Genomic DNA, 12,049 nt, shown 5'->3' on the forward strand with positions numbered 1-12,049 from the left:
TCCCCCTTTGAGCCCCCGTTGCTCCGGGTTGCCGACATCGCAGAACGTTCAAATTTTGTACAGGGCCGTTTCTATCATGCTCTTCAGAAAATGGGCAATTCCAGAAAATTTTTTTCACTTTGGTGCGGCCTACCCAGGGTACTTTGGCCCTAGGCGTTGCGCACCCGGGGGTACTCTGGGTCGGGGGGGTACACTTACACGCCGACACCGGCACCGCACCGGCTCGGCTCGGCTCGGCCGTCTGGACCGCGCTGCGCTGCTCGGCTCGGACGCGTTTCCAGCAAGATGCAGGCGGGATAAGTGTGCTGGTCAATGCGCGTGTTGCGCTGCGCGTTGCGGATGGCATAAAACACGGTCCTCAATGGAACCGGCGAGCGGGGCCCTGCCGCACACACACTGTGCGACTCCCGGCCATTCTCGCCTCGCCTCCGTCCTAGAAGCGGTCACCGGCTCTCGGTAGCGGCCGTGCCCTGCCCTGCCGTGCCCTGCCCTGCCCTGCCATGCCCTGGCCGTGCCCTGCCCTGCCCTGGCCGTGCCCTGGCCGTGCCCTGCCCTGCCCTGGCCCCTCGCCCTGCTGCGATACCCCCGCCCCGCCGCCACCCCGCCTCGCCGCGCGGGGTATCGCCGCCAACCGCGTTGGCCGCATTGGCGGGCACGTTCGCGAATTGATTTGGTGGCCTTTATTACTGGCGGTCTGCGACTTTGCGACCGCTACCGGGCACCCGTCAGGCCGCCATGCCGTCAGGCCGAGACCCATTCGGAACAGGGCCGTGTCTCTCTCTCTCTGAGCCAGGCTGACGACGCCACCGTTAAAAATGGGCCTGCAAGCATCCACGTCGTCCCACAAAGCCAGAAGACGCATCCGGGCGCGGGCTGCACGTCGTGGGTGGGCTCTAGTCGCGGACGTGCCTAGCCGCGCCGCTCGCGGGGTGAGAGCAGAGCGGCGCGAGCGGCCAGTGCATACTGTCTGGCTGCGCTGTGCTGACTGCCTTACTACGGCCCCGCACGCACCGGCCGCATGCTCTTCGGTTTGCTACACTGAAAAGCAAATGGGGTTTCTCCTCGCCAGCCCCGGTTACTATCCTATAGCAGCCCGCGAAACAAGAGGGCCGAGAAGAGCTCTGAAAAACCAAACGTGGTCTAGACCGCACCACTGGTGAGGTCAGATGGGTGCCATTTCGACCACATCAGTTGGTGTGGTGTAGACCACGTTTGGCCACGTTTGGTGCTGTCTAGACCACGTTTGGCCACGTTTGGTGCGGTCTAGACCACGTTTGGCCACGATTGGTGTGGTCTAGACCACAAGAAACGCCCCAAACGTGGTCTAGACCACACCAACTGATGTGGTCAAAATGGCATCCATTTGACCACACCAGTTGGTGCGGTCTAGACCACGTTTGGTTTTTCAGTGAGGACCGGGCCACAATGTCGCATGGCAACTTGGAGGCGGTTTCTGGCAGTGCTCCTCGATTGTTGTTGTTCTTCCTGGCGGAATATGAAGAACCTAATCGCGACCTTTCAAATTCATTTCCGTTTTCAGAAGTTGCTATAGTCCGTTGACATGTATAACCACCCCTGCTCCCACCAAAACTATTTTTTTTTTTTTTACACGGAACCCCTGCGTGCTTATTAGCGGGTTCAACCAACACGCCACGGCACGGCACGGCACGGCACGGCACGCAACGGCACGGCACGCCACACGCCACGGCACGGCATTGCGGAACCGGGCGAGGAGAAATCGCTACATGCGGCGCCGCGCCGCGCCACGCCGTGCCGCGGCAGCACAGACAAGGCAATGATGTTTTAGGGAAGGCGTTGCGAGTTCGGAATGCCGAGGTATTCATTCATCCCAGGCGTCCGTTGCCGTGCGTTGCCGTGCGTTGCCGTGCTGCAGCAACGGGAGCGAAACCAGGAGAGAGAGGGAGAGAGAGGGGGAAAGAGAGCAGCGTCAAATAGCTCGAAGCGCCTGCACAACAGCAGGGTAGGCTGCCCGCTCCACACGCGTGTCTACGTTGCCTACCCGCCAGGCGCGCTAGGGTAGGCTGCCCGCTCCACACGCGTGTCTACGTTGCCTACCCGCCAGGCGCGCTAGGGTAGGCTGCCCGCTCCACACGCGTGTCTACGTTGCCTACCCGCCAGGCGCGCTAGGGTAGGCTGCCCGCTCCACACGCGTGTCTACGTTGCCTACCCGCCAGGCGCGCTAGGGTAGGCTGCCCGCTCCACACGCGTGTCTACGTTGCCTACCCGCCAGGCGCGCTAGGGTAGGCTGCCCGCTCCACACGCGTGTCTACGTTGCCTACCCGCCAGGCGCGCTAGGGTAGGCTGCCCGCTCCACACGCGTGTCTACGTTGCCTACCCGCCAGGCGCGCTAGGGTAGGCTGCCCGCTCCGCGTGTCCACGTCACCCACCCACCTGGCTCCATGGGCTGCAGCCAGGACGTGCTATGCGACCCTTTCGACTCGACACTATGATGCATCGTGGGAACCGTTTCGCCTGCCTAAGGTGGCAGCCCTGCTAATCACGCAGGTGTCCGATAGCCTGGGCGCCCCGCCAGGCGTGGCCGGCCCAGCCCGTCGAAGGGCCGTCGGGGAGGCCGGTGATGTGCACGGCCGAGGGGTGGCGCGGAGGCCAAGGCGGCGGCGCTGCGCCAGGCGTGGACGGCCCAGCCCGTCGAAGGGCCGTCGGGGAGGCCGGTGATGTGCACGGCCGAGGGGTGGCGCGGAGGCCAAGGCGCGGCGCTGCGCCAGGCCCGGACGGCCCAGCCCGTCGAAGGGCCGTCGGGGAGGCCGGTGATGTGCACGGCCGAGGGGTGGCGCGGAGGCCAAGGCGGCGGCGCTGCGCCCGGCCCGGACGGCCCATCCCGTCGAAGGGCCGTCGGGGAGGCGGTGATGTGCACGGCCGAGGGGTGGCGCGGAGGCCAAGGCGGCGGCGCTGCGCCAGGCGTGGCCGGCCCAGCCCGTCGAAGGGCCGTCGGGGAGGCCGGTGATGTGCACGGCCGAGGGGTGGCGCGGAGGCCAAGGCGGCGGCGCTGCGCCAGGCGTGGCCGGCCCAGCCCGTCGAAGGGCCGTCGGGGAGGCCGGTGATGTGCACGGCCGAGGGGTGGCGCGGAGGCCAAGGCGGCGGCGCTGCGCCAGGCCCGGACGGCCCAGCCCGTCGAAGGGCCGTCGGGAGGCCGGTGATGTGCACGGCCGAGGGGTGGCGCGGAGGCCAAGGCGGCGGCGCTGCGCCAGGCCCGGACGGCCCAGCCCGTCGAAGGGCCGTCGGGGAGGCCGGTGATGTGCACGGCCGAGGGGTGGCGCGGAGGCCAAGGCGGCGGCGCTGCGCCAGGCCCGGACGGCCCAGCCCGTCGAAGGGCCGTCGGGGAGGCCGGTGATGTGCACGGCCGAGGGGTGGCGCGGAGGCCAAGGCGGCGGCGCTGCGCCAGGCCCGGACGGCCCAGCCCGTCGAAGGGCCGTCGGGGAGGCCGGTGATGTGCACGGCCGAGGGGTGGCGCGGAGGCCAAGGCGGCGGCGCTGCGCCAGGCGTGGCCGGCCCAGCCCGTCGAAGGGCCGTCGGGGAGGCCGGTGATGTGCACGGCCGAGGGGTGGCGCGGAGGCCAAGGCGGCGGCGCTGCGCCAGGCCGGCCCGGGCCCCGCCCGTCGAAGGGCCGTCGGGGAGGCCGGTGATGTGCACGGCCGAGGGGTGGCGCGGAGGCCAAGGCGGCGGCGCTGCGCCAGGCTGGCCGGCCCAGCCCGTCGAAGGGCCGTCGGGGAGGCCCGGGGATGTGCACGGCCGAGGGGTGGCGCGGAGGCCAAGGCGGCGGCGCTGCGCCAGGCGTGGCCCGGGCCCCGCCCGTCGAAGGGCCGTCGGGGAGGCCGGTGATGTGCACGGCCGAGGGGTGGCGCGGAGGCCAAGGCGGCGGCGCGCGAGGCGTGGCCGGCCCAGCCCGTCGAAGGGCCGTCGGGGAGGCCGGTGATGTGCACGGCCGAGGGGTGGGGGCGGGGGCCAAGGCGGCGGCGCTGCGCCAGGCCGGACGGCCCAGCCCGTCGAAGGGCCGTCGGGGAGGCCGGTGATGTGCACGGCCGAGGGGTGGCGCGGAGGCCAAGGCGGCGGCGCTGCGCCAGGCCCGGGCCGGCCCAGCCCGTCGAAGGGCCGTCGGGGAGGCCGGTGATGTGCACGGCCGAGGGGTGGCGCGGAGGCCAAGGCGGCGGCGCTGCGCCAGGCGTGGCCCGGGCCCCGCCCCTCGAAGGGCCGTCGGGGAGGCCGGTGATGTGCACGGCCGAGGGGTGGCGCGGAGGCCAAGGCGGCGGCGCTGCGCCAGGCCGGACGGCCCAGCCCGTCGAAGGGCCGTCGGGGAGGCCGGTGATGTGCACGGCCGAGGGGTGGCGCGGAGGCCAAGGCGGCGGCGCTGCGCCAGGCCCGGACGGCCCAGCCCGTCGAAGGGCCCTCGGGGAGGCCGGTGATGTGCACGGCGAGGGGTGGCGCGGAGGCCAAGGCGGCGGCGCTGCGCAGGCGGGCCGGCCCAGCCGTCGAAGGGCCGTCGGGGAGGCCGGTGATGTGCACGGCCGAGGGGTGGCGCGGAGGCCAAGGCGGCGGCGCTGCGCCAGGCCCGGACGGCCCAGCCCCTCGAAGGGCCGTCGGGGAGGCCGGTGATGTGCACGGCCGAGGGGTGGCGCGGAGGCCCAAGGCGGCGGCGCTGCGCCAGGCGGGCGGCCCAGCCCGTCGAAGGGCCGTCGGGGAGGCCGGTGATGTGCACGGCCGAGGGGTGGCGCGGAGGCCAAGGCGGCGGCGCTGCGCCAGGCCGGACGGCCCAGCCCCTCGAAGGGCCGTCGGGGAGGCCGGTGATGTGCACGGCCGAGGGGTGGCGCGGAGGCCAAGGCGGCGGCGCTGCGCCAGGCCCGGACGGCCCAGCCCGTCGAAGGGCCGTCGGGGAGGCCGGTGATGTGCACGGCCGAGGGGTGGCGCGGAGGCCAAGGCGGCGGCGCTGCGCCAGGCCCGGACGGCCCAGCCCGTCGAAGGGCCGTCGGGGAGGCCGGTGATGTGCACGGCCGAGGGGTGGCGCGGAGGCCAAGGCGGCGGCGCTGCGCCAGGCCCGGACGGCCCAGCCCGTCGAAGGGCCGTCGGGGAGGCCGGTGATGTGCACGGCCGAGGGGTGGCGCGGAGGCCAAGGCGGCGGCGCTGCGCCAGGCCCGGACGGCCCAGCCCGTCGAAGGGCCGTCGGGGAGGCCGGTGATGTGCACGGCCGAGGGGTGGCGCGGAGGCCAAGGCGGCGGCGCTGCGCCAGGCGTGGCCGGCCCAGCCCGTCGAAGGGCCGTCGGGGAGGCCGGTGATGTGCACGGCCGAGGGGTGGCGCGGAGGCCAAGGCGGCGGCGCTGCGCCAGGCGTGGCCGGCCCAGCCCGTCGAAGGGCCGTCGGGGAGGCCGGTGATGTGCACGGCCGAGGGGTGGCGCGGAGGCCAAGGCGGCGGCGCTGCGCCAGGCGTGGCCGGCCCAGCCCGTCGAAGGGCCGTCGGGGAGGCCGGTGATGTGCACGGCCGAGGGGTGGCGCGGAGGCCAAGGCGGCGGCGCTGCGCCAGGCGTGGCCGGCCCAGCCCGTCGAAGGGCCGTCGGGAGGCCGGTGATGTGCACGGCCGAGGGGTGGCGCGGAGGCCAAGGCGGCGGCGCTGCGCCAGGCCCGGACGGCCCAGCCCGTCGAAGGGCCGTCGGGGAGGCCGGTGATGTGCACGGCCGAGGGGTGGCGCGGAGGCCAAGGCGGCGGCGCTGCGCCAGGCCCGGACGGCCCAGCCCGTCGAAGGGCCGTCGGGGAGGCCGGTGATGTGCACGGCCGAGGGGTGGCGCGGAGGCCAAGGCGGCGGCGCTGCGCCAGGCGTGGCCGGCCCAGCCCGTCGAAGGGCCGTCGGGGAGGCCGGTGATGTGCACGGCCGAGGGGTGGCGCGGAGGCCAAGGCGCGGCGCTGCGCCAGGCCCGGACGGCCCAGCCCGTCGAAGGGCCGTCGGGGAGGCGGTGATGTGCACGGCCGAGGGGTGGCGCGGAGGCCAAGGCGGCGGCGCTGCGCCAGGCGTGGCCGGCCCAGCCCGTCGAAGGGCCGTCGGGGAGGCCGGTGATGTGCACGGCCGAGGGGTGGCGCGGAGGCCAAGGCGGCGGCGCTGCGCCAGGCCCGGACGGCGCGCTCCGCCTGCTGAACGCCACGGACCACGGACCGCAAACGCCCGTCTGCGATCGAAAACGGTAATCCGGCACACGGGGTGTGGCACACTGGCATTCGTCCCGGGGAATTTCTCATAGCGACCGATGGAGCTTTGCGTCGCACGCAGTACGCAGTATACGCAGGACGCACACCACATTCGCGCCACTAATTGCGTCTAGCTGACGCAAGGAAGGCCGTGCGTATAAAATGCTGCGTGTGTGTGACGGCTGTGAGATCTCTCCAAAGCGGCGGCAGGCCAGGGAATCGAGCAATTACACGAAAAGTCAATGCGAAAAGGTCGCGTCCGCCAGCCACGGCGCGGCCTAGCGCGCCGCGCACCGCCTTGCGATACACGCCTTGCAGAACGCACAACGCACACATTCCAGGCGGCGGTGGTGCCGAGCTCGTCATGCTCGTCGTCGTCCCGGCGTCGCCGTCGGGCCGTCAGGTGGCCACCAGGCCGCGGGGCCACGGCGGCGGGGCCATCGGGACGGCGTGACAACGAGCTGCTTTGGGGCCTTCATTGCCTTCATCGCCACGCTCGGCCACGCCCGTCTTCTTTCGGTTCCGTCCGGCTCGCGGCAGCGCGCCAGTCGCTGGAACACTCCGGCCGCAACAATGCCGCACTTTTTCCGAGTTGGCCAACGTGAGGACGACACAGGACGACACAGGTGTGCGGAGCGAAAGGTCGCTTGCCCCGCGACGGCCGCCCCGTCCCGTCCCGTCCGCCCGTTCGCCGCACAGTGTCGCAGCCTCGCAGGGGTGCGATAGAGACGGCCGGAGAATGGGCTTCTCGGAAAGCAGCCGCAGCAGCGGCGGCAGCGCAGATGTTTAAAAGTTTAGTAGGAGCGAATCGCGAGCCGCGATGTGGTTTTATCCCGTAAACGGACTGCCGTGCTGCCGCGAGGCCGCGAGGACTTCTCACACGAGAACGGAGTAATCTGTGACAGTAAAGCACTGCGAGCAGCCGCACCACACCGAGTAAATTAGCTCATTACATTTTATATAAAAGGGGGAAAAAAGGTGGAGCGTTTATAGGGCATCGTAGTTTCCCCGGTCGCACATCGGGTAACGACATGTGGGCACCTGCTCTGCTTGGCTCCGCTGCTCCGGACCGTAAATCTTGCGCGCCGAGGGCTTTTGCGGCTTTTGCACTCGTTTTGGGCAACGCCGCACAACGCTGCGATGAATGTATCCATTCATAACGACCCCATAAACGACGTCCAGCGCCAAGACGCGTGTGAGCCGGAAGGGGTGGGGGGAGAAAGCGGTGCTCTCGTGAGTCATTTTAATATCCTCTTTCTCGCACGGCGCGCAGCGGGGGGCCGACGGAGGTGTCACACACCGTAGCTAGGGCTGTGCGATATCTCGATATATCGAGGTCGATACGATATCATCCTGATATCGAGGGGTCCGATATTTGTTTTTGAAGCACATCGATATATCGAGGGCTCGATATATCGCGATATCACGATATCACTCGCCTCACGATATGCGTTATCGACTCGATATCTTGCGATATTTCGCTCGACATGCCTAGATATCGCGATATTTATCGATCTCGATTCCCTCGATATCACTATATTCTTCGATATTACTCGATATGTGTCGTGGTGCGACATATCGACCCTTAGTTCGATATAAGGTCAATATCGTATCGCGATACCGAGAAGTCGATATCGCACAGCCCTAACCGTAGCCCGGCGCAGCCACAGAAACACGTCGTGGAAGTGCGAGGCACGGCGGTGAGGTGCAACAACTTTGGCCAAGGCCCTGACGGCGCCCTGGCGGCGCCCCGGTGGCGCACAGTGGGCCAGAAGACCGGTGGAGGCGGCCAAAACTCGAGACGCGTTTTGATCTCCAGAGTCGCTAATGGGACTCGAACCGAACATGTGACCCCACCAATGGATTCCTCGTCCGGAGAGCAATCCATTGGTGGTGTCACACGTTCGGTTCGAGGCCCATTTAGCGACTCTGGAGCTCCAAACGCGTCCGGAGTTTTGGCCGCCTCCACCGGTCTTCTGGCCCACTATGCGGCGCCCCGGCCGGCCACCGCGACTCACCTGCAGCGGCCTCCTCGTCGGCGTCCTCGTCGGAGGCCTGCGATGACGTCACCGAAGCGCCTGCAAGCCGAGAAGCGAGTGATGTTACGAGGCGTTGGACACGGCCAGTGGCATGGCCAGTGGCGGGGACGTCTCCTAAGCGGAGCCTTAGGGGGGCGGGCCGCGGTGCTCTAGCGCCAGCTCCGCCAAGCTGGCTACGCCACTGCCTTGGCCACTGCCTTGGCCACTGCCCCAATCTGTGATTGCCATACGCAGATTCGCGGTGGCGTGCGTGCGCTCATCGCTATGCAACATCGTGTTGTTCTAACGGCGCTACGCCCCCGCTGGGCGGGTTTGGTCACTGAGCAGGAGTAGTATGCAGAGCGGGCGGGGCGGGGCGGGGCGGGGCGGGCAGCCACTAAGTGCGCTGCGTGCTGCGCCGTCTTCTTGTCGTACTAATCTACATGAAGAAATTAATCCAGATACGGCCGCACACTTTCTTCCTCAAACTGTTTCCCACGACGTGAACCCCAACAACAACAACAACAACACGCCCAAACAAGAGCGTGAGTCACCGATCGACATTTATAGTGTGATAGGCCCCTGGAATAGGACGCAGTTAATTTAATATTCAGCGCGCCGCGGACGTGAAGATGTACGCGGCGATACGCGCCAGGCGCGCCGCTCGCTCTGTCCCTCTCGCACTCATGGGGCGTCCCGTTCAGGTGCGAGAGAGACAGAGCGACGAAAACGACCCTCGGAACCATCCTACTCGGCCAGCAGGGCCTGCAGCAGGTGCCGGGGGCCGCCTCCGAGCGTGGCGCGGTGCATCGGATGCATCGCACAAGCAGCTGGAAGGTGTTCCAGTGTTGTCCCTCTCCGGATACATTCGCCTTTTCACGCTTCCAGCACATTTTCGTACATCTAATGTCGTGATATTTCAGTGATACCACGACAACGGTCGATGAAAAGTGCGTTTGCGTTTTCGACTTTATTCTAGGGGGAACGGTGCCCTTGGCCAAAACAGGCATAATGATGGTGCGAGGGCGTTGCCCGCTTAAGGGCGGGCCCTGGCCGCTTAAGGGCGGGTCTTGGTCGCTTAAGGGCGGGCCCTGGCCGCTTAAGGGCGAGCCCTGGCCGCTTAAAGGCGGGCCCTGGCCACTTAAGAGCGGGCCCTGGCCGCTTAAGGGTGGGTCTTGGTCGCTTAAGGGCGGGCCCTGGCTGCTTAAGGGCGCGGGCCCTGGCCGCTTAAGGGCGGGCCCTGGCTGCTTAAGGGCGCGGGCCCTGGCCGCTTAAGGGCGGGCCCTGGCCTGCGGAGGGGCCTCGGCTCGGGGAGTGGGAGGGGCCGGTCGAAAATGAGGCAGGTAATATATAGCCGCATCGACTATATTGGGTCACTCTGAACACGGGAGGGCCCCGGCGAGGCCCCGGCGCCCTGCGTCATGCTTCTGGACGTCCGGACGGGACAGCCAGCGCTTCTGGAGCATGCAGCGTGGCGCGCCATTTTCCAGGCGTCCCAAAAACTAAATACTTTCATTCTTTGAGGAAGGCCTGGAACAATGTCCCGTGCAGTCACCAACGACCCTAGACAAGCCGGACAGGCAAGCTGGAGTCAAGCTGGAGGCAAGCTGGAGTCAAGCTGGAGTCAAGCTGGAGGCAAGCTGGAGGCAAGCTGGAGGCAAGCTGGAGGCAAGCTGGAGCCAAGCTGGAGCCAAGCTGGAGGCAAGCTGGAGGCTGGAGCCAAGCTGTGGGCCGTGCTGCGGTCACGATGCCATTGCCACATTTCCCATTTACCTCGGATGCTAATCAGATCGCTCCCGCCTCCTCCAGATTGTGCTCTCATTGCCTCCTTTTTTATTCCTTTTATCTTGTTTTTGTTGACTCCTGCCCCCTCCAGCCGTGTGCCCCAGATTTGTTCAAAGGCGGAGAGGGCAGCGTCGTTCAAAGGCACGTCGCATCCCATTCCCCTCGCTGTAGTGCTCCAGTCCGAAGGCGAACTTCTCCTCCGCGAGACGCGTCGCGTGGTGGTGCCGCAGTGCCCCATCGCGGTGCCGCATCGTGCACAGATATGGCGATGCGACGCCGCGACAGCCGCGACATTTATGGTGCTTTTATTGAGAGCGAGCCGCCGAGACCGTCTGGGCCGACATTTTGCCAACATTTTCAGCCAAGGTCTCACTCAAAGGCCTTTGGGAAGAAAAAAAGGAGTTGGTTCGCGAAATTCTACGGAAGGTGGTTACAGGGCGGTTGTAAGTGGGCATGCCCTGACCAGTGTGTGCAATTCGCCGCTTGGGTGGGAGCAGTGTTGACTCAATGTTGGTCGACACGCTGAAAATAACCAGAAATCATGGTCTTTGCCGTTGGGCGGCTTTTGCTCCTGCTCCTTATTATTAGTCATACATAATCGTCCTCCTCTAAGCTCCACCGTGCGATCCAAACTTTATTTTTGACCTGATACATTCGTACATCTACTGCAAAAGAAAAGCATCCACTCGCACTAACACACATGCACACACACACACACACACACGAACACGCACACACCGGCGTGGCCCATGGAGTGCATAAACATACACAGAGCGCGGTGTTACGATCCGCCACGTCTTTTTTCCTCGCTTTTCTTGCCAGAAGGATGGTAGCTCCGAGTACCGGGTACCAGCGGGTACCCTTGCCTCCTCAAGCGCAAAATTTACTTACTTGGAATTCATCGAGGTGGATGCGCATTGCGACGCATTGGCACTGCCGCCAGCGAAACACCCACAGCCCCATTTGACGTTCAGACGTTTCCTCCCCGTCGGATTAATGATTGCATCGTTCGGCAACCCTTTTCGCTGTTTTAAATAGTCGGTCTGGCGCGACGGGCTTGCGGCATCGGCCACTTTTTAAGCAGAATCATTAAAGGCATTGCGACGCAAGTCACGGCGGCACATTATCGCCGAAGAAGAGTGAATGTCCCGATTCCATAAAGCGACACGCCGAGCGACGCGGAGGCATCGTACACAGGCTGCGCGTTTTGCGCGCGCGCGCGCACACACACACACACACACACACACACTCGCTCAGTAGCGGAAAGAGACCACGCCTTCATGTCGATGCCATTTGCACTCGACTTGACTCGAACTGGTTTAATTTGGCTCGCAGAGAAAGAGTCGGAAAAAATGGCGGCGCGGACTGCAGACTGCTGGCGATTTGCCGATGCCGGGCCGCAGTTGCGATATGTTGAAGCTGCCTTCTCGTCGTTCGATCTGCTTCTTTTTTTTTCGCCTTCTAATGTCGGGGAAAAGCGTCTCTGCGTCATGCAAAGGCCTGGCGGCGGCGGAGGGGGAGGCTAGACGGCCAGGCCGGCGTCGCACAGTGGGCCAGAAGACCGGTGGAGGCGGCCAAAACTCTAGACGCGTTTTGAGCTCCAGAGTCGCTGAATGGGACCCGAACCGAACGTGTGACCCCACCAATGGATTGCTCTCCAAACGAGGAATCCATTGGTGGGGTCACACGTTTGGTTCGAGTCCTGTTTAGCGACTCTGGAGCTCAAAACGCGTCTAGAGTTTTGGCCGCCTCCCCCGGTCTTCTGGCCCACTGTGCGTCGCGCTGCGTCGCGCCGTTACGGGACGCGGGACGCACTCTTCTGGGAAGTCTCGTCCAGCCCGACCGAGACTGGGCGAGAAGCGCGGCGCCGCCTGCGCAGTTTTTCATACTTCTCCAAAAGAGTTGCGGGAGGCGCCGGAGGCTCGCCACGCCCAGGCGGTCTGGCGGCTTTTCGGCGGGGCTGGCCGGGCTGGCCAGGCCAGGCTGGCGCGGTGTGCCTCCTGGTGACAGTGCCGCCGGCAACATGGCGGCCGTGC

The 12,049-nt window shown here is 66.4% G+C and overlaps 1 protein-coding gene across 1 annotated transcript in view; it reads right to left on the reverse strand.

Moving 5' to 3' along the window:
• LOC117646330 (POU domain protein 2-like) overlaps positions 1-2,476 on the reverse strand; it is a 13,328-nt gene extending 10,852 nt beyond the window's left edge. Inside the window, exon 1 of the mRNA XM_034387208.1 lies at positions 2,413-2,476. Coding sequence (XP_034243099.1) covers positions 2,413-2,476 — 64 coding nt within the window. The remainder of the gene's footprint in view (positions 1-2,412) is intronic.
• Positions 2,477-12,049: the final 9,573 nt, after the last annotated feature.

The sequence above is a fragment of the Thrips palmi genome, unplaced genomic scaffold, assembly GCF_012932325.1.
Source record: "Thrips palmi isolate BJ-2018 unplaced genomic scaffold, TpBJ-2018v1 HiC_scaffold_19, whole genome shotgun sequence".
In the NCBI taxonomy this organism is placed as follows: domain Eukaryota; kingdom Metazoa; phylum Arthropoda; class Insecta; order Thysanoptera; family Thripidae; genus Thrips; species Thrips palmi.